Raw genomic sequence first — 26,336 nt, 5'->3', positions numbered from 1 at the left:
TGGTATCCTGTCGTTTGGGAACGGGAGAATGGTAGGTAACGGGAGTATGTGGGATTTTGGGGTTAATCAGCTCAGAATTATTATTTTTTTTAATCCTTTTCCTGCAACCTGATTGCTTCCTCTTCGTTAATTCATATTTTACATGACTAATGGAAGCAGCACAAAAGTACAAATTTTCAATTGGAATATTTGAGGTTTAAATTTTGCTGTCACAGGATTAAGGGAAGTCGGCAAATCCAATCTGTCACTTCGGGATTAGAGCTTGGTTCTAAGGACTTAGTCGGTTGAGCTAGCGTGCAAAGCGGGCTGGGCCCGCAGAACCATCAGTAGCTACGTTTTGTAGCATGCTGCTCATTTGTACGACTTCAGTAAACAAACTCGCCAGATTAGCAGAACGAGTTTCTCTGTGTTGTGAAGGGCTGGTGCAGGTGAGCACGGGATCCTGTACTCTTAGGATGCATCAAGGTGGCCATTGAGGGATTAAATTAATTTTCATAAAAACCCCAACAAACATGGAGTCTTGACTGAAGTTCAGGCTGGAAGACTCTTTTGGCGCACCTGGCCCTGCAATCAGTGCCTCCCTCTCCGCAACCCGGACCTATCAACGCAGGTCCAAGCCTCACTCCAGCCAATCATCGTCCAGGCTCTGGTTCAAAAGGACCTTCACTCCCAGCCTCCTACGCTTACCAGCCCCGATCAACCCACCGCCACCCCACCTCCACCTTCAGCTCCCAGCTCTCAGGCCTCATCATCCTCTGACCGCCGCCACCAGCACAGGCCCCGGGGGGTTAACATTCCCTCGCTGCATCAGGAATGTTCATCGAGCTTATCGAAGTCCAGCTCGAAGTCCCCGGCCGGGGCCTGATCGCCAAAGAACTTTGTGTTTATTTTCACGTTATTTTTGTCATTACCCCTTTTAACAGCTTCCCTCTCTCCGTCTGAGTCTCTCCAGATTGAAATAACACTGCCCCACTGAAGAGGAATGATGTCGAATAAATCTCCTTGCACAGTATCGTCAGCAAATAACATGTTGGGAAATTAAGAACTTCTAGTCAGTTTCCATCTTGTTCCTGTGCTTCCCTATTAATGTGAGAAACAAATCAATCGTATTTAGCTTACACATATTAAAAGACATAATGGATAAGTGCCAATGTTGGAACGTCTTAAAGAAGCTGCAACACTGACTCGCTGGTCAAATTTGTACCGAAAACCTTTAAGTAAAATACATCCCAACTCAAAAGAAGTAACTCTGAGTAGGGGGTGTGCTGTGGTGGCGCAGTGGTTAAGCACAACCCACATATGGAAGCCTCAGTCCTCGACGTGGCTGTCGCAGGCTCAATTCCTGACCTGGTGACCTTTGCTGCATGTCTTCCTCCTCTTTTGTTACCCACCTTCCTGTCAACTAACTATCAAATAAAGGCCACTAGGTATAATAAAACCTTTTAAAAAAAACTCTCAGTAGCTATTTTTAGGATAAGGCTTTTTATTTTTAATTTATCATATTATTTCAGAATCACATCACATACTGTATATTGAACTTTGGAACGCTATCTGGAATTACTTGTTGAATGTGTAAATACTTTGTAGCTTTTTCTGTCATTTTCAGGGCAAAAATCATGGAATGATGTTCAAAACTACAAATCTACAAAACATAAAAACAAGCAAGACAACCACCAGATGTGTCAATACAGTTATTTAGAAAGTTTATCAATTTGACTGTTTTAAAGTGAAACATTTAATTGTTGTGTTTAAAACAAAAAGTGTATTTTTTTATTCATTAATTAGAAGCAAGATTATTACTTTAATAAAAAAAAAAGCCCCACACAATTCCACTTATATTTTGGAGAAAGAGAGCAACTTTTTTAAATGTTTAGAGATTTCCTTCATTTTTAAGCCATATATAAATGGATTAAACAAAGGTTGATACAAAAATATTTGCAAAGTCATTACAAAGCGAGCAGGTTTTGGAAAATCTGATTCCACTCGAGCTATGACCACGTCGTATGTAGACAAATAGGAGAAGCTGATTAAAACCAGCAGATGCGGCACACACGTCTCAGCAGCCTTTCTTCTAAATGCTTTTGAATTTTTATAGGAGATTATTAAAATCTTTGTATATGTAAATATTGTGAACAGCACAGGGAGCATTACAAGATCTAGCAATGAAAAAATCCCAAATATTGTAAGCGCTCTGGATTTCACACAGTGAAGAGTAAAAATGCCATTGTTACAGAATATTCCATCCAAATCTGAATGACATAATTGAGCTTTGCTGATCAGTATCGCTTCTCCTCCAATGTGAGAAGCAGGTACAACACAGGCCAGAACCAGGAGAGATGTCACCGTAGTTTTCCTCATGATGGTTGGATATCTCAGAGGTTTACATATTGACACGTATCTGTCAAAGGCCATGACTGCTAACAGAAAGAATTCAGTACCACCTACAGAATAAAACATAAACAACTGAATAATGCAGGATGAATATGTTATGATCTGTTTTTCAGATAAAAAGTCGATCAAAAGCTTTGGGTAAATAGTCGTACTGTAAACAACAGAGTTAAACAGCAAAGCAGCAATGAAGATGTACATCGGCTCATGGAGGTTTTTGTGAAAACAGATAATATAAAAGACAGTTCCGTTACAGAGGAATATTAAAATATAAACCATCAACATCACAGTAAAATACAAATATTTCAACCTATTCATTTCTACATAACCATTTAACGTTATGTAGGTGATATTTACCTCGTCCATAAATCTTTTCGAATGTTCATTCAGTTAAGTAAATAGCTAAAAAGCAGATGCATATTTTCCAAGAGGCAAAGTTTACCAACTGAATGATCTGGGTTGGTGCAAAGGATTTTATCTGTTTGCCTTATCCTACAAGGATCACATCTCTGGAGCTTTCTATCCAGCTCAGAGTAACCACAATAGGCCGCAATACTTTTAAGTATTCAAGAATACTTAAAAAGAAATGTTACGTGATTTTTTTTCCTAAATTAATTAGATCTGTATTCTCTGTGGAATCAAAGTCAGGAGGTCATTCCTGAATCCTTCATCTCAAAATGAGATTCGCAAGGGTGCATCTTTAGGTGAGCAGCATTTCTGCTGATACGGTACCAAAAATATATAGATTGCATTTAAAATGAAAAACTTTGTAGCGCATTTATCTCATTCACTAACGTTAATTTGATAGAATAACTTACATTATCACGCTGTGATAAACAGATGTAATATCCTGACAACATGCTGGCTAATGTTAAAATAGCAAGATAAATACGGGTAACAATGGCAACCAGCGACATTTGACATTTCAAAAGCCGGCTGTCTCTTTCAGCAGTCAGACACTGCACTGTGATCACAAACAAGTGATCCCTCTATAAATGTGTAGCCATAAAGCAGACTGTTGAGACAGATTATTCTGCAATTGACAAACTGTAAACACTTTGGACTGTGCTTCAGTATTAAAGTCACGGTAGCTGTCCTGTGTCTGGCCTCGCTCTCTAAGTGTCAGTGTGTGTTGTGGCCATTTATGCATATTTTGTGAATTGTAATTTCTACTACCGTGTTTTCCGGACTATAAACCGCTACTTTTTTCCTAAGGTTTGAACCATGCAGCTTGTAGCCCAGTGCGGCTGATATGTGGATTTTTCTTCAACCACCAGGGGGCTCTTTAGCAGGAAGTAAATCATTGGAAGTCAAATTGGAAATAAAAGAAGAAAGCACCCATTAAAACGGAATTAGGTTTTAATAGGGAATTGAAATTTGAGAATATTGTTGATCAGTTAAATAGCATTGAGTGCAAAAAGAAGATTTTTCGTTTTTTAAATCAAACTAGGATCATTATGAGAATTTGAGGCATAGATATTAGAATCTAGTAGAAGGCAGTAGTGCAACAATAATGGAAATAATGGATGCAAGCTGCTGTTGAAATCTAAAAAAGAAGCAAAGGAAGAAGAAGAAGAAAGCGCCCATTTTCATTTAGCACATGCTAGCAGACACGAAGGATCAGCACTTCTACTCTTACTGTTACCGTTCGGAAACTACCGTAATCAGTTCAATTAAGTCTAAACTTGGCAACTTTTTCTTTTTCAACCATAATAAATGTGATATTAAATTTACCAGTTATGACTCAAAGTTTGGGTGTCCGCCCCCCCTCTGCTGCTACTGCATCATTGTGGAAAACCTGGAGCGGCAGGTTTTCCACAATAATCTGCGGCTTATATGTGTATGTTTACCGTTTTTTTTTTTTTTTAACTTTGGCATTGCGACTTATAGTCCGGAAAATACGGTAATTTAGTTTCTATTTTGGGAAATTATAATTTATTTAAGTTAGTTTAGCTCCAAAATCTGTAATTAACTTGTATATTTGAATGGATTAGATTATGTAGGTAATTTACGGAAGAGGATTAGGGCCACCAAAAAAAATTAAAAATAAAAAGAATTCTGAGATTTAAAGTCAGAATCCTTTTTTTTTTTTTTTTTTCAGTAGCCTTAATCCTCTTCTGTAGTAATTGATTAGACGCTCCCATTAATTTGAGTAATTAAAAACGAACCGGTGCTTGGTGGAGGCATTGTTTGGCAATGTTTGGTATGTTGACGGGAGGTTTTTGTTAATTATTTTTTCACCACTTTTTTGTACTTGAAACAGCAAATTTATTTTCATTTTTGGTTAAGTTGTAAGTCATTTTTGGTAATTATTTTGTCGTTATTTTTTACAAGAAATAAAGAATATAGTTTTTTAAGTCGGAAGTGTGTTCAAATCAAACCACCTGTTACCACCCACGGCCTTGGTTGGACTTTTGGTTTTTGGAACATAGAAGGCCGCGACAGAGTGAATGAGGTGATCCAGTAAATCCTCCCAAACAACATACAGTCCACAATAACGGTCCTTCAAGCAGATTACTATACCCATATCATCAAAATGGACACAATAAGAACACCAGTGATTACAGCTGGATGGCAACGGCACCTACCAGCCTACCTTCAGGGCAACCACATCAACTTTTCTCAGTCCCTCACATCTTGTCTTGCGCCACATAGAGTTGGCAAAATAAGTGCAAGTTCACAGCAGCAGCAGACCGGATCTGCTATTCAAGATGGTCAACTGCTTCCAACACTCGGGCTCTCACCCTGTCATCTCTCAGCAGAGCACTTCTAAACACAGGGTCACCGCAACACAAGTCAACTCAACCCCTACAACCTTAGAGACCTTGCTAACTGGCTCAAAGTAAAGGCAGAAGCTTAAAGACGCTTTGTGAAAATGACACAATGCCAGTGGCCTAAAGGGTCCCATGTCTCCAGGAGAGAAAGACACACTCCAGCTTCCAAGCACTAAGTGCAGGCATGTTTGTTTGGCAGTCTGGAGCTGAAGGCGACTCGTCTGTTTTATTCTGCAATGGACAAACTGTAAACACTATGGACTGTGCTTCAGTATTAAAGTCACGGTAGCTGTCCTGTGTCGGTGTGGATGAGGTGATCCAGTAAATCCTCCCAAACAACAGACAGTCCTCCCTCTCTACAGTAAAACTCAGGAGCCAGAAAACCAAACATCTTTTCTGTCAGTTGTCCCCTGAACAAGTTTGCGACTTCTTATGTGTGCGTAGTGGAGTAAGTTGATCTACTGAGAGACAGTAGAGGACTGAGTTCTCTACTGCCACGACTCTCGACTGCATGTTTATACTTCAAGCTTACAAAGTTAGGCATAGTGATTAAATGCGATTGATCACAGCGCTAGAGTGTGATCAGTCTGATTAAATTCTTAACTTAAGACGTTTGTTGAAACTATATTTATATTTACAGCCTACCATCCAGTCTGTTGTTCAGGTAAACACTGAGCTATATATATATATATATATATATATATATATATATATATATATATATATATATTCCTCAGTCGTTTTCACACAGATAACAAGTTAGAAAATTATTTTCTGTTATTATTCAGTTAATATTTATGAAGTTTAAATTGAAAATTAGTTAATCTAATTTCAGTTTCACTTAAAAACAATAAAAAAATTTCCTATCTCTGTAATGGACATTAAGTCATTTTTGCCCAACTTTTCCCAGATCAATAAATTAAAGGTAAATTGTAATGCAGGTTATTTGTGTGTAAAAATGAGGTCATTTTAATCATAAAACATATTTGTAACTGTACAATGTTATGATGATGATGACAGTCATGAACACAAAACAGCACTGAGTTTCTTACAAACTGTCAACTCATTACAAATAATGTAGTAAAAATTGTCATTTTTTAAAATTGTAAATTAATTGTTATATGGAGTGCAAACAAAGTCAAATTTTAACCTCATAAAACTAGAGGTAGATGTGATACATGAAAAAAAAAACACAATTCCACTCAGATTTTGGACAAAGAGAGCAACATCTTTAAATGTTTAGAGATTTCCTTCATTTTTAAGCCATATATAAACGGATTAAACAAAGGTTGAATCACAAGTAACTGCAAAGCCAATACGAAGCGAGCAGGTTTTGGAAAATCTGATTCCACTCGAGCTATGACTACCTCAAAAATACACAAATAGGAGAAGTTGATTAAAACCAGCAGATGCGGCACACACGTCTCAGCAGCCTTTCTTCTAAATGCTTTTGAACTTTTATAGGAGATTATTAAAATTTTTGTATATGTAAATATTGTGAACAGCACAGGGAGCATTGCAAGATTTAGCAATGTAAAAATCCCAAATATTGTAAGCACTCTGGATTTCACACAGTGAAGAGTAAAAATGCCATTGTTACAGAATATTCCATCCAATTCTGAATGACATAATTGAACTTTGCTGATCAGTATTGCTTCTCCTCCAATGTGAGAAGCAGGTACCAAACAGGCCAGAACCAGGAGAGACGTCACCGTAGTTTTCCTCATGATGGTTGGATATCTCAGAGGTTTACATATTGACACATATCTGTCAAAGGCCATGACTGCTAACAGAAAGAATTCAGTACCAGCTACAGAATAAAAGATAAACAACTGAATAATGCAGGATGAATATTTTATGATCTGTCTTTCAGATAAAAAGTCAATCAAAAGCTTTGGGTAAACAGTCGTACTGTAAACAATAGAGTTAAACTGCAAAGCAGCAATGAAGATGTACATCGGCTCATGGAGGTTTTTGTGAAAACAGATAACATAAACGATTGTTCCATTACTGCAGCATATTACAATATAAACCATCAACATCACAGTGAAATACAAATACTTTAGTTTGTTCATTTCTACATAACCAGTTAACGTTACGTAGGTGATATTTACCTCGTCCATAAATGTTTATCAATGTTCATTTGGTCAGACAAATTGCTTAAAGGTCTTGCACAAACACAATTCACAGACTGCATCGTCTCAGTTTGCGTAAATGTTTTTATCAGTTTGCATTAGGGATCATGCCTCTGGAGGCCTTCATTGCTGTTCAAGTTCTTCAACTAATTTACCAACTTAAATAGCTCAAACTCACAAAGTTAAACACATCTAAGGTAAAGCAGACTTAAAAGAAATGTTGCTTGTGTGTTTTCAAATAAGTAAATTAGATTTGAATTCTCTGTGTCCTAAAATGAACACACTATGCATAAACCAGCCTAGTGTGAGACTGGTTTACCCAGTTCAAAGGGAGAGTACTATGGACACTAGGCCTTTAGTATTTATGTGTTCATATTGGCTCATCATAAAATAAACAGGTCCACTGTGAGGTTGACTTGAACGTAAAGTAATTCAGCTCATCATCAATCGCGCCACTGACATGGATGCAGAAATAAACTGACAAAGTTTAAAAGATCAGCTGATCACCAATCTAGAACCTGGTAGTGTATAGAGGAAACAGAACACTAGTAGGAAAGAGCAACTCACACAAAATAAAGTATGCGAACAAAAAAAATACAATCTAATACAATACATTTGTATTTTTTAAACCCTTCTTTTTTCTATTGACCTATATTATTAAGGGGTTGGGGATTGAGCCTTGAATCATTTTGGTAGACGTTAATGTACAGGATGGCCCACGAAAATGTAGCCCGCGCTACTATAGTATTACTGGCGACCTTCCAGAAAGAAAGAACTTGAAATGCCAAAATCTTTGCTCACTCTTTACAGAAAGTCCTGGAAATAATCTCCTCGTGCATCAATACAGTTTTGGGTGCATCTTAACATATTGTCATATGCAACACAACTCTGGGGCACCAATGCTCTGAATTGCATTACAAATATTGTCTTTCAACTGCTGTAAAGTTCTCGGGTTATTAGCGTACACTTTTCCCTTCAAATTGCCCCACAGATAAAAGTCACAAGCTGTTAAATCCAGCAACTTGGAGGAAGTTGTTAAGATTTTGGCATTTCAAGTTCTTTCTTTCTTTACTGAAGGCCGCCAGTAATACTATAGTAACGCGGGCTACTTTTTCATGGGCCACCCTGTAAATACCGTACACAACACTGACGTTGATGATTGCGTTTAAACTTCATGTTCCAAGCCTACTTTCACTTTTTATTGTTTTGTTGCTTTATCCGGCCTCCAATGCCTTTACAAGCTTGTGCACTTAAACATGTATTCAAAGATGTGCTGCAGCAAGAATCAAACGTCAAACAAATTTGGAAAACGTGTTTAATTCAAAAACCAAAAGGATAATACTAGGAACTGGGTCCAATCATGAAAATGTTAAACAGGAAACTGACAGTAATCGGCCTTCTCTGGTTAAGCTGATGTATGTAACTGTTGTTTTTGTCAGCCATTTGTAAAATCCACACATACTTCACTTAAACTACACATATACATCTTAACATTATAATATCCACTTTAAAATAGTTTAGGAATACTAACAATAAGTGTCAGGTGGTATTCTAAGATCAATACATCAAGTTCATCACTATTGAGCTTTAGTTTGATAAAACAACCTTTTCAGTTGTTTAGATATCTCCTTCATTTTTAAACCATATATGCCTGGGTTTAATAGAGGATGATACAGAACTGCCTGTAAAGTCATTATTAAACGCACTAATTTTGTAAGGTTGGATCCCAGTCGGACTATGATGACATCAAGCACACACAGACAGGAGAAACTGATCAACACCAGCAGATGGGGCGAGCAGGTCTGAGCTGCTTTCTTTCTGATTTCCTTAGAGCTGCGATAGGATATGATAAATATTCTGGTGCAGCTGAAAATGATGAAATTCAGGGAGAAAAAGGCAATCAAAGCCACAGAAATAGCACCGAATACGATGTGGACTTTTGAGCTCACGCAGTACATATTGTAAATTGAATTATTACACAAGATCCCATCTAAATGCAGTGTACACAGTTTAATGTTGGAGCTCAGCACCACCTGCACACCCGTCACACTGGCAGGCACCAAGAAAATACTAACCGTGTTTCTCGCCATTATTGTTGCATATTGTAAAGGTTTACATATAGACACGTGGCGATCGTAGGCCATTGCTGCCAGCAGTAAAAACTCTGAGCCACTTAGAAAAAAGAGAAAAGCTTAACAGAGAAAACACTGCAAATAAATAAATAAATAAACACTGCAAATAAGCTGAATACGATACAATCTGTTTCTCAGATAGAAAATCTGACAGCAGTTTTGGATAAATGTTAGTGCTGAAAACAAGGGTGTAGGTTCGGTCTAAGTTTTGGTGGGGACCTTGACACCCCCCCACCCCCCCGGCAGCACAGTGAAATGCCCAAGAGCACCGAACATTTTTGAGAAGGGGGGGGAAACCACATTGGCTTAATAACCCCCTCCCCCCAACCATAACCATATCATACATCTTGTGTATACAACCAGATACAGTCATACTCAGCAGATCAGTTCAAGAACACTTTACTTTTTCCTTTACAAAATTCAGCAAACGTTACAAGTAAGATCAAAAGAAATATCCTCTGGATACAGCAAACACAATTGCAGATAAGAAGAAATCAATAATAAAAGAAAAAAGAAAAAATATTACATAATTAACAGACCTATTCTACCTCACATTCAGTGCTGACCTTACTAAACACCGGACTTTACAACAAATGCGTTGCGTGATAGATATCTAACTTATGGGTCCACTCACTGTACTTACAGCCGACGTAGCGAAATAACTTCTAATGTCTGTCCTTTTCTTTTTTGGTGGCGACATGGTCTCGAGACTCAGAAGGAGACGCGTGTGCCCAGCTAGCCGCCGCCTTTTGCAGCTAATCAAAGAACGTCCGACGATTCAACTGACTCCCCTTCCCCCCACCCCCCCGACAGCACCGTTCCGACACGGTCTCGGAGGCTCATAATAAATGTCAAACTAAGAAGCTTCCGTTCCGCGCACCGCCTGTTGCTGCTAATCAAAGATCGTAGATCCACGTTCTTTGAGCCAATATGGCAAAAATTGGTCGGGACTTTTTCATATCCCGTGAATATTGGTCGGGACATGTCCCTACCGTCCCTACCCAAACCTACGCCCATGGCTGAAAACAACAGAGTTCAGAAGCAAAGCGGCGATGAAAACGTACATGGGCTCATGGAGGTTTCTGTGCGTCCATATGAGATACACAATGGTCAGGTTACAGACGACGATGCAAACATACGCTGCTAGCATGACTGCAAAATAAAGATACCTGAATTTGTCCAACTCTACATGTCCTTCAAGGGTTATATATGTTTGATTAACTTCACCTTCCATAAATGTGTTTCACAAAGACATAATAATATCATAAACAGCACAATAAACAACGAGTAGCAACTGTTCCTCCTTCAGAATAACAACCTGGAGACCTGGACCTTACGTCGGCACCTACGTCGAATGTTAAAGCTCTTCTCTTGGGAACTTTTGTTTCTTTCAGTGTGTCATATCTAAACTTAAAAGTGCCACTCTACAAATAACAACCAGGCTCAGATGAGGTTTTCAACATAAACTTAAATACACAAAATACTTCAGATGAACCGATGACAACTAAGTTTCAATTCTTCAAATGATTTCCACAAATATTTAGAAAGTAAGGTAAATCAATTGAATCAAAATCTGTCATACAGAAAGTTTGTAAGGATAATTGTAAATGGCATCTAAGAACAGCATGGAGAAGCGTTGCCATGACGACGTAATGAAGGCGGAGTGTCGGACAGAATGGGAGCTTCTTAAATAGACAGAGGTCCAATTCCAAGGCTCCAAACTGAAGTCAAATTTCTCTGAAGTCATATTTGATATACAGCATTTTTATAGCTGAAGGTAAAATGGCTACTTGATTGTGCTATATAATGGCAAGATGTACCCAGAAAATACATAACACTGCCCCTTTAAGGTTATCACATTTTTCAATGTCCAACTCTTTACTGATTCGGCGCATGTGAAGACAGGTACCTGTACATAACCTGTATATGTATAGCAACAGTTTAACCTGTATATGTACGGGTACTTGATCTACCTAGCAACTCGGAAGGTGCTGACCTGGGTCCCACATTGATTGTGCTGGCTGCAGGAAGGTGGCCAACTAGGAGAACCATAAGCTCCGGTTGGAGCTCAGAAACATTCGCCTAACTACTGTCAGGGTTTGGATTTTTCCTATGTGATTTGAGTTCTCTGTGTGTTTTCTATAGGTTTTCTGTTAGATCTGTTTGAGTCTCTGTGCCGTCATGTCTGTTTCCCTGATTAGTTCCCAGCTGTGTTTTGTCTCTTTGATTACCCTTTGTGTATTTAAGCCATCCATAGTCTTTGTCTCTTGCAGGGTCCATGTCTTAGCTGTCATTCATACCCTTAGTCTTATATATAGTCTTTAGCTAGCCATTCACAGCCTTTAGCTGAACACGCATTTCCTATGCCTTCATACCTGCAATTTCTGTGTGCACACGATTTATACAAAATCTACATCGAACACCACCTCAGAATCTAAAAATTGAGCCAGTAATAAAGTTTATACGTTGGTAGAAAAAACACCAACGCGTTACGTGCCAGTAACCAAGTATCAACTGGAATGAAATTTATGTATTATATGCTTGAGCAACAATACACCACTGAGATAAAAACAATGTAGTCAGAGGCTTTTAATGGAGAAAAAATGGCTTTAATTCAAAAGAGTCAGGTAATGTTAATTATTTTAAGACAGTGTACAGTTCTTTCTCTTGTGACAGTCCCAATTACGTTATACATGAGGGCCGCTATAACTTACTCACTCTGGATCAGATGCTTATTTCATGTTTTTTATACTTTTTGTGTATTTCAACCATAGTTTTATTTTTCTACACGACAACCTTAAGAAAGAAGCTATGCAAAATTGAACTAGAAAATTTACATTAGTTAGACAAGACTGCTCTTCATAAAAAGGTTTTTGTAAACCATAGCACATTTACTTATTTCGCATGACTAACAATACAAACGTATAAGAATGTGTCAAATAATCTTACGTTGATATAATAAGAAACTTTAGAAGTGTGTTACTTTAGCTTGAGAGAACAACCTTTTCAGTTGTTTAGATATCTCCTTCATTTTTAAACCATATATGATTGGATTAAACAGAGGATGATACAGAACTGCCTGTAAAGTCATTATTAAACGGACAACCTTCGTAAGGTTGGATCCCAGTCGAGCTATGATGACATCAAACGCACACAAACAGGAGAAACTGATCAACACCAGCAGATGGGGTAAGCAGGTCTGAGCTGCTTTCTTTCTGACTTCTTTAGAGCTGCGATAGGATATGATAAATATTCTGGTGTAAGTAAAAACTATGAAAAGCAGAGGGAACAACAGAGTCAAAACCAACACAACGGCACCAAACACGGTTTGCACCTTCGAGTCTACGCAGTGGAGACCGTAGATTGAATTATTACATAAAATTCCATTTATATCATATTTACAGAGCTTTACATTAACATTCAGCACTACCATAACTGCAATCAGACACGCAGGCACCAGCCAAGCTAGACTCAAGTAAATACTAACTGTGGTTCTTCCCATTATTGTTGCATATTGCAGAGGTTTGCATATAGACACGTAGCGATCGTAGGCCATTGCTGCCAGCAGTGAAAACTCTGAAGCGCCCAAACAATAGTAGAGAAAAAACTGCACGTAACAAGCCGGATATGATATAATCTGTTTTTCAGATAGAAAATCTGACAGCAGTTTTGGATAAATGTTAGTGCTGAAAATAACAGAGTTCAGAAGCAAAGCGGCGATGAAAACGTACATGGGCTCATGGAGGTTTTCATGCATCCATATGACATACACAATGGTCAGGTTAGCAACAACAATAAAAATGTACACAGTCAGTGTGACAACAAAATACAGATACCTATATTTATGCAATTCTACATGTCCATCAAGAGTCAAAAATGTTTCATTAACTTCACCATCCATAAATATGCTGTACACAAACATAACATCATGAACAGAAAGTGGCAATGGTTTCACTTTTAAAAATTGAAAGGAATTTGAAAGTATGTCTGTTGTCTGCTCTCTCTCAAAATGTGCAAAGCAGTTGGTCTTGGTGCGTGTAGGTTTTTATTATATTCACTTATTCTCCATGGGACTCATTAACTCAAAAATCTTGCAGCTTACCAAGTTCTTAAAACCTTGGAGGCCAAAAGTTTTCTTAAAGTTATCACTACTCTGCAAATAGTAGCTAGGGTTGGCATATTCATAATGAATTCTGTTAAAGAGTTTGTGTAACATGTTATTCAGTACGTGGGTTTTCTTCTAGTTCTGTTCAACTACCATTAAACTTGCATGTTAGCTATACGGACAGCTGAAATGTGATGGTTTGCTGTGGTATGTCTGAGTTGACCTGTGATTTTAATAGAACAGAATAACTCAGGAAGGCAATGACCAGGCTAAGTTGGACATAAATCAGGGTTTCCGCATGGTGGTAAAAGGTAGTAAATTAAATTGGCTCAAATTAAGGCCAGTAAAAGGTAGTAGAAGGTAACAAGCAGAATTTCACTTGGTAGTAAATTTTTCATTAACCGCTTCAAAATTTTCATTTTTCCGTTGATGATGACTTTTTGTTTTAAGTTCGTTTAACTATACAAGCTGTATTCTGTAAAAATATACCCTTAGCTGACGTTGATGTTCTGCTCGGGGACCCACTGTGCACATGCGCACTGTTGAAACCGCCTAATTTTCTGGAAGTAGCAAGTCATTTTGCACCCCACCATGGGGAAATGTAAGTTCGCGCAGCTTTGGCTTGAAGACCCGGCATCTATGTCGGTCATGGGAGACGATCGCCAAGCTTTTTGCAAAGTTTGCAAGAAGAATATAAATTTAACCTGGAATGGGGTAACTGACTTAAAGTAGGGGAGCTTTCGGTGCTCAACTTCAGGCAAGAGTGTTTGCAGTGCCTTGTCAAGGTGGTGGGAAAGTTGCAGGGAAAATGTCCCCTAAAATTTCCCATGGTTAGGAACATTGCATGTCTTCATCCCAGAAGAATCCACCAAGAACCAGAGAGGTGCATCAAGCAGATGAAAGCTGTAGTGCAGATGTTTCTGCAGGGCAAGCAATTGACTGGTGGCATACCAGATGGTAGGAGCGTATACATGTGTAGGGACAGTAGACATGGGAAGGTTAATGAAAGTCATGTTTTAGAGGTGTCATTGGTGGTATTCTGCATTTTTACCCTGAGGTCTGCAATTTGTCAACTATTTTAAAATTATTAGGAATTACTGTATGCACTTCTGACTCCCCCTGAGAATCTGTGCTGTCATTTGTTGATGGACAATTAAGTAGTTGACTGCAGCGTACCTAAATGTCATTGACGCTTATTTCTTAATGTCCTCATCAACATTGTAGGTGACATCATCATTCAGCAGTTTCCAACCTTGGCCTCAATGGAAGGAAGAGATGAGCATTTTGAGGAACCATGCTTGTTTCCCAAAAGTCCTTTATCTTTTTCTAAGGTATGTTTCCAATTTCTAAAGCCTATTTGTTCACAAATGCTAGGGCAGATATATTGTACACAAAATAAAAAGTCTGCTGCCTCCTTTTTTACCTAATATTTCAGCCAGGGTCTGTTTTCACAAAGTAGCACCACGCCATCTTCAGATGCCCTCCATTGGCTGACAATGGCATTTTCAACATCTGTACTTGCATGTCATCAAAAGTACAAACTAACACTAACAACTGGCTTCTGATAAACATGTTGCAGCAAACACAGACCTCCCAAACGCGAATGTCGGCATATACAGTTCGCATTTCTAAAGAAATATTTATTCAACAAAGTTCCACGAATGATTCCTAAAACACTTGAATGCTGAATGAGTAAATGTCCACCAGTCTGATGCTTGAATAACCTAAGTAATGGGTTAAAAGCAAAACATGACATGTGAGCATATTTTTGAGTTCACATGTCTAATTATTCAATAATAGCAAAAATAGTTTTTGAGTTGAAAATATTGACATATGGTTTTCACTTAAAATGCTGTTAACTAGAACCCTGCAATTAACTCGATGAGAAAGTGCAGACAATATTTAAGCATCTCTTTTCAGGGTTGGTGGTGAAGGAAATAAAGGTGAGCCAAAATACGAACGGCAGCGTGGCATAATGTAGATTTATTTCAGAGACTTGACTTGACCAAATAACAGACGTAAGATGTACAAGAATCCTGCAACAGACAAAGCCATGACTCTAACTTAAACACTACGGTGGACAGGTGAGGGGAATAACTGATCTACAGGAGCTACATTAACAGGAAGGAGATTGAGCTGAAGAAGTAATTACCTTGATACTTACAAACAAGAAATAAAACCTTTATCTGAAAGAAAACTGAAACTGTTGAACGCAAATCCCCACAACACACCAAAACACTGACATCGTGACGTGTGTTTATCTAGTAAACTTAAAGGATTACTTTATCTTAAATGTAATTTTTCCTCTATTGTATGATATTTGTTCCACTAGTAGTGGCATCTCGAATTGAAACTGTATACATTTTAATTCATGAGCAACACTATCTGATCGTCTCACAGTCTATTAATTATATTATTTATTAATTGTTGATGTGCACAGAGTTTTAGAGTAAGGGGGCAGAAATAACAAAATCAAAATTGTTTGGCAAATTTTATTCTGTAAAGGATAATACAAACATTTACAAATGAATACATTGTATACATGGGCTAATTTGGTGATTTTATTTCTAATATTTATCCGCTGCAAACTTGTAATATTGACATGCGTCAGATAAATAGACACAATAACAGTAAAACTTTAAACGACATTAGGTAAAACATATTTTGCATATGGTGCATCAGAAGTATTGACTGCAATTACTGCAGATTTTTACTGAAGACAGCTTTTCCTTGCCAGAACAACCGCTTCAGATGTTTGTAAATTTCCTTCATTTTAAACCCGTATATAAACGGGTTAAACAAAGGGTGATACAGAACAATCTGCAACGTCATGATTAAACGGGCCGTTTTTGAAAAGTCCGACTCCACGCGTACAATGCATATGTCGTACACGCTCAACAAAGTCAGGCTGAACAACACCAACAAGTGGGGCAGGCAGGTCTCAGCTGCTTTTCTCCTGACCTCTTTGCTGCTCCTGTAGGAAATGATCAGGATCTTTGTATAGGAGAACAGAATGAAAAGTATAGGAAGTATTACAATATCTAGAATGGCAAACACACCAAATATTGCAAGAGATCTCGGCATCACGCACTGAAGCGTGTAGACTGCATTGTTACAAAATATCCCTCTGATGTTAAAGCTGCAGAGTTTAACTTTGGTGCTGCTGAGCATTATTAGTGGAATTGATGCGTGGCAAGCAGGAACGAACCAAGAGAAAACCAGGAAAATAGTGACAGTGGTGTTTGTCATAATTGTTGGATAGAGCAGAGGCTTGCATATCGACACATACCGATCATAAGACATGACCGCTAACAGAAAGAACTCTGCCGGACCCACAAAGTAAAAGAAATAAAACTGAAGGAGGCAGGCTTCGTAGGTTATTCTCTGCTTTTCAGACAAGAAGTCAATCAGAAGCTTTGGGTAAGTGGTGCTGCTGTAAAAGACACAATTCACCAGCAAGGCAGCAATGAAGACATACATTGGTTCATGGAGGTTTTTGTTAACCCAGATGAGGTACACGATTGTCAAATTACTGCATATGATTAGGACATAGGCCGAGAACATCAGAAGAAAGTAAGCATATCTGTATTTGCTCATTTCCACATACCCATCCAGAAAAATGTAGGTAACATTCATCTCATTGTTCATGGTAGTGCACTCAGTGGGTCCGCTGCTTGAAATGAAGCACACTGAGCCTTTGATAAAATTTTATAAGGTTGCTTCAGCATGTTACAAACCTCCAGACAGCTCATCTCTGGAGGTCCATTACATCAGCCTTCAACATCTTTTATCAGGCCCAACAGATTTACTTTCACAAGCGGAGAATTACAGCTTCTATTTCATATGTATATATAAAACTTTACAAAAAATGTGTTGGGTTTATTTGAAATGTAATGGACACAAATAAAATAGAAAAAAAGGAAAAGGCTTAAAAGGAAAGGAGATAAGAGTAGGGAAGAGAAATTAGCATATAGAGAACACAAGTCAAAACCCTTGAACTCTGACCTGCGGAAAGAGGAAAAAAAAACAAGAAACAACAAACATATGCACATATAATACTAATAACTGACATCATTGGAAAGTTCAAGCTGATACAAGATGTATTTAGTGGCAATAGCAGCCCAACTGAGAGTACTTCTGACAAACACCTCAATCTGAGCACCAGCCGAGCCACCCAGGCCTAGACGTGGTCGCGACCCCATCTGGAGATGGGCCAGAAAGAAACAGACTGAAACAGTCCCAACAGTCTAAACTCTGTGGATCTCACCCCTTCACACAAGCTCCGACATGTTACGAATAAATGTTAATCTGATTTTGTTTGGCTTTAGGATAAGGAGAAACCCCACAACATATGGAAAAGTCTTTTGAGGTCTTTTCATACCCCTATTCTCTGTTAGGAGTTGGGGGCCGGCACGAGGAGCAGGCCATGTGGCTTCGGGCTTTGGGGGGATTCTGGTTCTCCCAGGATTGCTCAGACTTTTGGATCACGAGTCCTGACTGCAATGGCCAACTCTTCATTGGCCAAAGTGACCCCGGGTTTCTGGCTGGCTGTTGCTGGCCATTAGAGGTGTGTGGCAGTAATCGGGAACGTGGTTTAATTTTGGACCTGGTGTGCCATTTAAGGTGGATGTGTTGTGTGTAGATAGTGAGTTGCCAGCATGCCTGTGGGTTCAAGGTGAGGGGTTGGTTGGGTGCCTGATCTTTGGTGTGCTGGACTAGCCTTCCTCTGCTGCTTCTTCCTGCTGGTCTGGCCCCCACTCACTCTGTCTCTGTTGGGTGGGCAAAGCAGTGGGGTGCACCTTGTGGTGACTCTTTGTGGCAGGCAGATTGAGCTTGGCCTGGAGCAGTGGGTGTGTTTGGGTATGGGTTCCTGACTGGCATGGCATGGTATTGTTTCGTGCGGGCAGGCCGGGGTTGGGGGGCAACAGAGCGACTTCCCTCTCAAAGTCAGCCCCCCAGAGAAGATTGGGAGTAGAGGGTTGTGGGGTGGTTGTATCCTTTTTTGGGTGCAGGGCTGCTGACATTTTGGTTGGTTGGTTGGTTGGGCGGTGACAATGAAATGGAGCTGTGCGCTGAGCGTCCTCTCATCACCTTTTTGGGATTGGAGCTCTCCTGCAGGGATGTCCCCTTCAGGGACAGGCGGTGGGAGATTCATGGATGGGAAATTTGTGACAACTGTGTTTGGGTGCATGTGTTTGATGTTTGTGTGCTCCCAACATGGTGGGGAACCCATGTTGGGGCTAGAGGGTAGGAGGGAAGGTGGAGGGGGGAGGGAGTCCATGGAGTGGGGATTTCGGTTCGCTGTTTCACCCTGGGTTAGTCCAAAACATACCTGGAGTGTTGCCAAGTTTGCAATTTCCAAATTTTCAAGCTTCCACCTCACAAGACACCCCTCCTCGTGACTCCCCCACTCAGCTCCTTCAGACTAGTCAGCAGCATTTAGCAAACACCTGGTGGAGCTGAGCATTTGGTGAGCTCATTTTGCAAACTACTTCTCAGTGCAACGCTGGTAAAAACCTTGTTAAAGAGTTAATAGAGCAGCCATGTGGTGATGATTTCTTTAGTCATATTTGATATATAGCATTTTTATAACAAGAAAGGTAACATAGTTACTTGATTGTGCTATAAGTAGGTATCCAGACAGCCCATTAATAATTTACTTAAAACTAAATTATACTATCAACACAATTACTGACACAAGCCCAAACCATAACTTGTTCGTGTATTGATCATGTCACAATAATAAAGACAACATCTAATAAATTCGGCCTCATGTGTTTGGAAAGTTGGATCCATTAGTTGGAAAGTTTAATGAGCTCCAGAGGGAAATATGTACCTTTATGAAACTCAGAGGGACTTCCCTCTCAAACTGCTGGGTTGACTTCATCGTAAATAACAGCTGATCGTTGTCGTTAAGTCCCTTCAAATTCAGATTATATTTTCAGTGTGTTCTGAAGGAGTTTTATCAGTCAATATGTTGGTAACAAGGTTGCTCTACTGACTTAGATTTCTCACTGGTTCGATGGGTGACAAATTGAATGAAACCTACATAACGCTCGACGGGTATGTTGAGGTGGAGAAATATCGATATTTGTACTTTCTAACGATTTTGACGGTGTACATTCTGATTGTTTGCTGTAACTGCACGATTGTTTACCTCATTGTAATTCACCAAAATCTCCATGAGCCCATGTACGTCTTCATCGCGGCCTTGTTGCTGAATGCTGTTCTTTTTAGCACAGCAATCTACCCGAAGCTTTTGGTCGACTTCCTGTCTGAGAGACAGATCATATCACACGCAATGTGCCACTTTCAATATTTCTTTTATTATGTTACTGGGAATGCAGAGTTGTTACTGCTGGCAGCCATGGCGTATGACAGGTACGTGTCTATATTTAGGCCTCTGCGATATGCAAACGTGATGAGGAAAACCACCGTCTGCGTCCTGCTGTTTGTGGCCTGGCTTTTGCCTGCCTGTCTGGTTGCTCTCTGGTTACTGACAGCTAAACACAGACTTTGTAGCTTCAACCTGAAAGGATTTTTTTGTAACTCAGCCATTCATAAGCTCGCTTGCGAGATCTCGCACACGCTGTCCCTTTTGGGTGTGATTAATTTGCTAAGTATTACATTTTTTCCTTTCCTTTACGTAGTTTTTACCTATGCGAGGATCCTAGTTATGTCGTACCGGAGTGGTAAAGCTGTCAGGAGAAAAGCAGCACAGACGTGTTTACCTCACCTGCTGATTTTATTCAACTACTCACTCTTCTGTGTTTACGATGTGATTGTGACCAGACTGGAGTCGGACATCTCGAAAACAGTACGCTTGTTAATGACGATGCAGGTGTTGCTGTACCATCCTCTCTTTAATCCAATTGTCTACGGTTTGAAAATGAAAGAAATCTCCAAACACCTAAAACGTTTTTTCCGTCGTGTAAAATAATCTGCAGATTATTTTTGTTCCTTCAAACTATTTAAAGTATTTGAACGTTATCGTCCAACTATAGGCTGATTTATTGCCTTTTAGTTGTGTTTTCCATGAACTCAACAAAAAACTAAAGACATATAAAAGTTGTGATCACTGAAACAAAAGCAGTGAATGATTGACTGTCACACATTATAAGTCAAATAAAAGCTAAATATTATATTTAAATATGAAATATTGTGTTTGTGTTTCTTCTCCCTTTTCATTCCACTTGTTACAGGAACTGCTGCATAAACCTTTTTTTTATGACATATAAGGTAAAATAAATGTTTTTTTGGATTAAGTATTGACGTAACATAATAAAAAAAAAAACCATCCCAGTTGTCAGGATTTTGGTTATTTTCTTGACCTACATGCAAAATTATACACAGAATGCAGGTAAGAAAAGGGTTTATTTACAATAAATAATGAATTGATACAATGAGGTTCTGGTCTCAGGATTCTGGAGAGAGGTTGTCGGCTCAAGTGGGGCTTGAATTTGGGGAAGTAGAGAACTGAGGAGGCTTACGGTTCTAGATTAGCGCTTTAGCGTTGAGGTGGTCAATCGTTGGGGTGTTAGAGATGTTCAGTTAGATCGTGTTTTTTTAAGTAGTTTGGTCCACATCAGCAGAGACAATAGCAAATGAAAAGAGTATTTTTGACTGAAACAAAACATATTCTTCTTCTTTGAACACTTTGAGATGACTGCTCACGAAAAGGTTCTTCTTAAATAAAAAATAACTAACCTTTAACAAAACAACCTCTTTCAGACACATCAAGGTCAAATTTGTTCACACAGCATGTTTCCAACAGAACAAACTGCACAAAGTGCTTTGCATGTAAACACAAACCATATTGTTAAAAATCAAAAAAGACAGAAGCAGAAACAGCATATAGTGGCTGTGGTGGTGCAGGGGTTAAGCACAACCCACATAAAGAGGCCTTAGTCCTCGACGCAGCCGCCGCAGGTTCGATTCCTGGCCTGATGACCTTTGCCCCATGTCTTCCCCCTCCTTCATTACCCAAATTCCTGTGTAACTGCTCTCAAATAAAAGCCACTTAAGCTTAAAAAAGCTGCTTAAGAGGCTGTTAAGCTAACAAAGACAGTTGGTAAGAAATAATGTAACAGTAAAACAAAACCATTTGGGTCAATGTGCTAAAAGTCAGTTCAAAAAGTCAAGACTTAATAAAAAAGGGATTTAAAATGCTCCAGAGTTTCTCCTGACTTAATATTTAGCGAGAGGCTATTCCAGAAACACGCCACAGAGAAGACTGTCTCCACCAGCTTAGATCTGGGAACGGAAAGCAATAACTCTGCACTGGACCTCGTGTTTCGGAGCATGAAAGGAACGGCTCAGAACTACCCAAGGTTTGAGCCGCAGTGATTTAAAAACAAAAAATTAAATTTAATTGAACCCTAAGATAGAGAGGGAGTCGGTGAAGGGAAGCCAAATGTTTTATCTAACGGTCTGAAATGATAGAAGCTAGATTGGATCACTGCTCTCACCTTCCTAAGGGAACCATCAAGGTTTACACCCAGGTCTCACAGTAGGAGAGTGAAATTCTGTCTCTTAACTATAAAAAATAAGAACCAGAAGTCCCAGGAAAAGAGAGTTAAGAATTGTACTTCTCCAGGAAGCAAGTCACAAACGAAGCGTACTGTCTCCCTCAACAAGCAAGCACTGCTTTCCCAAGTCACTACAACACCAAATATATTTATGGTCACAGCAGTTCATGACGTACAAGAAAGCACAGTCACAACTGAAAGTCAACACATTTTTTCCTTCTGCCACACAGCTGACCTGAAGGAGTGGGTGATGAACAGACTTCTGCAAGCAGACGAGGTCATGCAGTCATTTGAACACATCTGAAATGTGCAGGTCAGTGGGCCTTGAGGACCAGAACTGAGAAACACCGATCTGATCGGCAGTGGTCTCTGACTGCAGTCCTCGAGGGCCGGAGTCCTGCAACTTTTACGTGTGTCCCTTGCCCTACAAAATTGAATTAAATTATTGTGAAACCTTGCAGTCAAGGTCTGCTGATGAGTTCATATTGGATCCAGGTGTGCTGAAACAGAGAGACATCTAAATTACTGACAGGCCCTTGAGGAATGCAGTTTGAGGCTCTAGAGACTCTCTCCAAAGAGAGAGTTTCTGTGCTGTCTTCAGAAACTCCTTCAATTCTGTTTCCAGAAAGTGTTTCTAGATTACCGTCGTCGTCTTGTGTCATTTTTATCCTTGCCTTACAGTCTTAAAAACCCTTCAACGCCTTCTTATCCATGGCATCATCATCATCATCCTCTCTTGTATCAAGATCATTGTCACCATCCTCTTCTCCTAGACTGTCTTCATCCTCATCATCATTTCTCTCTGTTGCCATGTTCATCATTGCTGTCATCTTAAACAGAAGTACAAGGCAAAGGAACCAATCACTACAAATCCCTAGAAGAACAGTGTTCAACTCCGGTTTTCCTGCAATTTTTCCATCAGAACTGAATCAAGATCCTGGATTACCTCCTCATATGCAGCCAAGTTCTCCAGAGTCCTTATGGCCCCATTATTTGACTCAGTACAAGCAAACGAGACATTTCAAAATAATTTGTATATCTTCTGAACAGAACTTTGGGTAACATTGTATTTGATTTTAAATGTGCTACATGAATACACTTCAAAATCTCAAATTTGAACTCAAGACCCAATAAAGACCTTTACGGGGGAAGCTACTTTTTTCTTGGAAATCTTTTTGTTTTTGTTTCATCTGTTCCCTCATGTATAGAGCTGTAAGTTAAAAACACAAAGCATATAACAGATCTAAACTGTCAGTGCCATTAAATGTCTACGCTTAGCAGAAAATTTGATGTTTGTTTTACGACAAATTAAAAAATAATTAATGTGATTAATGGAAGCCAACTTCACTGTAAAAGTAATGCGTATGCACTCTGAGCCATCGCTTCTCACACATCCCTTAAACTTGTCAGAAGTTGTTACCATGCCAACCTGTCTTCAAGGAATAGTGTCTGAAATCCACGGTGGATAAAGAAGTCTCTTTAAAAGGTCTCCGTGTCTCAAACAGTTCACAAACGGAGAAGACGTCTCTTCTCGCTTGCACGGCTTTAAAACTGTTAGTCTGTCTCACTTGTTTCTCTTCTGTTTTCATAACTACGTTGCCCACTGAAATGAATGTCACATACATCACTCTTGATGGTCATGTAGAGGTTGAAAGATACAGATATCTCTACTTTGTTCTCATGTTTACAGGTTATGTGTTGATCCTGTCCAGCAACTCCACAGTGTTTTGTCTGATTGTGATCCACAGAAACCTCCATGAGCCCATGTACGTTTTCATCGCTGCTCTGCTGATGAACTCCATGCTCTTCAGCACCGTGGTCTGCCCAAAGCTTTTGATCGACTTCTTATCTGAAAAGCAGATCATAGCTTATGAAGCGTGTCTCTTTCAGGCTTTTTTGTTCTACTCTTTAAGCGGTTCTGAATTTTTACTGTTGGCTGCAATGGCTTATGACAGATATGTGTCCATATGTAAGCCTCTGCAATATCCAACCATTATGAGAAAAACAAAAGTGAGGAGATTCCTCGTCTTGGCGTGGCTTGTGCCTGCCTGCCATATAGCTGTGGCTATCGTTCTGTTTGCTCATTTAAAACTCTGTGGTTTCACTCTGAAAGGCATTTTTTGCAATAATTCAGTGAATTATCTTCTCTGCGTGGCTTCAAGAGCGATAGTGATCTACGGCTTAGTGGTTCTGTTCAACCTCAGTCTTCTTCCCATGGTGTTCATACTGTTCACTTACACAATGATACTGATAGTGGCCTATAGAAGCTGTGGGAAAGTGAGGAAAAAAGCTGCACAGACGTGTTTACCTCACCTGCTGGTGTTAATCAACTACTCCTGTTTGCTCACTTATGACATGATTATTGTTAGGTTGGAATCTGATATTTCAACGACTGTACGTTTTGTAATGACAATGCAAATAATAATGTATAATCCTCTTTTTAATCCAGTCATATATGGACTGAAAGTGGGAGAAATTTATAAACACCTGAAGCGGTTGTTCTGTCACACCAGAGGAAAGTGATAGCTTTTTAAAGCTTTGGTCGTTTTTGTCTTTTGTCTGATTTATTTTTGAAAACTTTTTAATAATTAGAGGTAAACATGTGGAATTTTATCAGTTTTGTGTGTTTCTCACATTAATTTCCCTTAAATACAATAAGGATACTCTAAGCTAGTTTGTTTTAAAGCCTGTGTAATTTAAGACAGGATGTACTACCGTTATAGTTAATTTTATATATATATATATATATATATATATATATATATATATATATATAAAAAACAACAAATGGTTGTTCTGTGAAGCTAAAGAAGATCCTTGTGCCTATGTTTTTTTGTAAATATATTTCAAAATGCTGCACAAATTTTTCTTAATAAAGCCTGTCACTGACGTGATGTTATTTAGCAATGTTTTATGAAAGGTTTAGTTGTATATTTACAGCCAAAACAAAATATTAAACATTTTGTACATATACAGCTCTGGAAAACATGAAGAGCCCACTGCACTGAACCCCATTGAAAACCTCCTGGTTTTCCACTAAATATAGATTTCTGAACTGAGTTAAATCATTAGTTTTGTTGTTTCTAAATGAATATGAACTTGTTTCTTTGCATTATTTGAGCTCTGGTCTTTATTTTGACCATTTCTCATTTTCTGAAAATAAGCACAAAACATTTGCTTAGAATTTCATTGACATGATGTCAGTAGTTCATATAATAAAAGAACAATGTTCATTTTACTCAAACATATACCTCTAAAAAGTAAAATCAGAGAAACTGATCATTTTAAGTAGTCTCAGTTTTTACCTAACAACATTCATTTGTCACTTTGTTTTAAAATGTTAGGATTATGTTTTACTGTAAATATATTTTAAAGAGAGTTTGTTTTTAGAACAGTAAACTAATTTGTGCATAAATGTAAAATGGAAATTACTGATTTTTTTTTTTTTTTTAATGTTTTCAAAGAAGACTCTCAACCAGAGTGAAATGCTTTTGTATTTTGTCACGGTGATAAGCATCAGTTTTGTTTAATACAGTACTACATCTGTTAAACATAAGTTTGAATAAAACGTGATTACCTATCCAGGGTTTCCCCCAGTGTATTGTAAGCCTGGCGGGCCTCCAGGGTTTACTTGTTCCCCCACCAGGCTTAGCATTGCTTATTTATTTAAGTCTTTTAAAAATGTTTGCATTTTTTAAGATTTTATAGTTGGTGTTCACGTATTAATCTTCCAATATTTCAATTGTACATAAATATCAAAGGATATTTTCAGATTTCCTGTTAGCTTTAAACATTTTTAACTCAAAAACACGGCGGACCACTGGATGAATGACTGCTCTAACACCCAACCACTGGGCTTAGCAAGTTTTCTGGAGGAAACCTTGCTACTAATGCCACTGCCATGAACAAACTGTTAATTTAGCATAAAATGCAGAACTTTTAACATAATAAACAGATTTTCGCTGGCTGAATGTGTAAATTTCTGACTTAAATTCATCATTTTATGCCTCTTTTATGTTACATGTCGGCATCTTGTTACTGTGCATTTAAGACTAAATTTACAAAATATACAATAAGATTTTAAATTGAGTAGAAATAAACCCGTGACCCTCAAATCTCTAAAGGTTGTCCTATCTTTACTCCGTATTAAAGTGCACTAATCTGCATACGGATCACAAACGTTGCTGTAAAAGGATGATGGATGCACAATGAGCCGTACCTTCTCACTTGTTGTTTCAACATAAAGCTCGTTACCATGCCAACATCTCTTCAAG

At 38.7% G+C, this 26,336-nt stretch overlaps 7 protein-coding genes across 8 annotated transcripts; 2 read left to right on the top strand and 5 right to left on the bottom strand.

Moving 5' to 3' along the window:
• Positions 1-1,833: 1,833 nt before the first annotated feature.
• On the bottom strand, positions 1,834-2,754 carry LOC106906162 (olfactory receptor 11G2-like). The gene has a single exon (XM_014971310.2). It carries the CDS (start codon positions 2,752-2,754, stop codon positions 1,834-1,836), a length of 921 nt encoding a protein of 306 aa, XP_014826796.2.
• A 3,610-nt stretch (positions 2,755-6,364) lies between these two features.
• Positions 6,365-7,285, bottom strand: LOC106906152 (olfactory receptor 13C2-like). The gene has a single exon (XM_088011576.1). The coding sequence runs from the start codon at positions 7,283-7,285 to the stop codon at positions 6,365-6,367; it is 921 nt and encodes a 306-aa protein (XP_087867702.1).
• A 1,589-nt stretch (positions 7,286-8,874) lies between these two features.
• On the bottom strand, positions 8,875-10,696 carry LOC106906151 (olfactory receptor 52E4-like). Of its 2 annotated transcripts, none has more exons than XM_088011617.1 (3): positions 10,437-10,696; positions 9,529-9,605; positions 8,875-9,488 (listed from the first exon to the last, which is right to left on the bottom strand). In XM_088011617.1, the coding sequence occupies exons 1-3, from the start codon at positions 10,661-10,663 to the stop codon at positions 8,875-8,877; spliced, it is 918 nt and encodes a 305-aa protein (XP_087867743.1). In that variant the 5' UTR covers positions 10,664-10,696. The 2 variants fall into 2 exon arrangements, with proteins under 2 accessions (XP_087867743.1, XP_087867738.1); XM_088011612.1 differs by having other exon boundaries at positions 8,875-9,469; positions 9,504-9,605; positions 10,437-10,663.
• A 1,701-nt stretch (positions 10,697-12,397) lies between these two features.
• LOC106906149 (olfactory receptor 11A1-like) lies at positions 12,398-13,351 on the bottom strand. Its single transcript, XM_014971298.2, has one exon. The coding sequence runs from the start codon at positions 13,349-13,351 to the stop codon at positions 12,398-12,400; it is 954 nt and encodes a 317-aa protein (XP_014826784.1).
• A 2,880-nt stretch (positions 13,352-16,231) lies between these two features.
• LOC106906161 (olfactory receptor 6N2-like) lies at positions 16,232-17,182 on the bottom strand. The gene has a single exon (XM_014971308.2). The coding sequence runs from the start codon at positions 17,180-17,182 to the stop codon at positions 16,232-16,234; it is 951 nt and encodes a 316-aa protein (XP_014826794.1).
• Positions 17,183-19,556: 2,374 nt separating this feature from the next.
• On the top strand, positions 19,557-20,474 carry LOC106906153 (olfactory receptor 4D6-like). The gene has a single exon (XM_088011604.1). The coding sequence runs from the start codon at positions 19,557-19,559 to the stop codon at positions 20,472-20,474; it is 918 nt and encodes a 305-aa protein (XP_087867730.1).
• Positions 20,475-23,664: 3,190 nt separating this feature from the next.
• Positions 23,665-24,585, top strand: LOC106906154 (olfactory receptor 11A1-like). The gene has a single exon (XM_014971302.2). The coding sequence runs from the start codon at positions 23,671-23,673 to the stop codon at positions 24,583-24,585; it is 915 nt and encodes a 304-aa protein (XP_014826788.2). The 5' UTR covers positions 23,665-23,670.
• The last annotated feature ends 1,751 nt before the right edge of the window (positions 24,586-26,336 follow it).

The sequence above is a fragment of the Poecilia mexicana genome, unplaced genomic scaffold (assembly GCF_051168715.1).
Source record: "Poecilia mexicana isolate PSO_F unplaced genomic scaffold, ASM5116871v1 scaffold_2, whole genome shotgun sequence".
Lineage (NCBI taxonomy): Eukaryota > Metazoa > Chordata > Actinopteri > Cyprinodontiformes > Poeciliidae > Poecilia > Poecilia mexicana.
The sequence above is the reverse complement of the archived record's forward strand: the minus strand, read 5'-3'. Positions and strand labels throughout refer to the sequence as shown.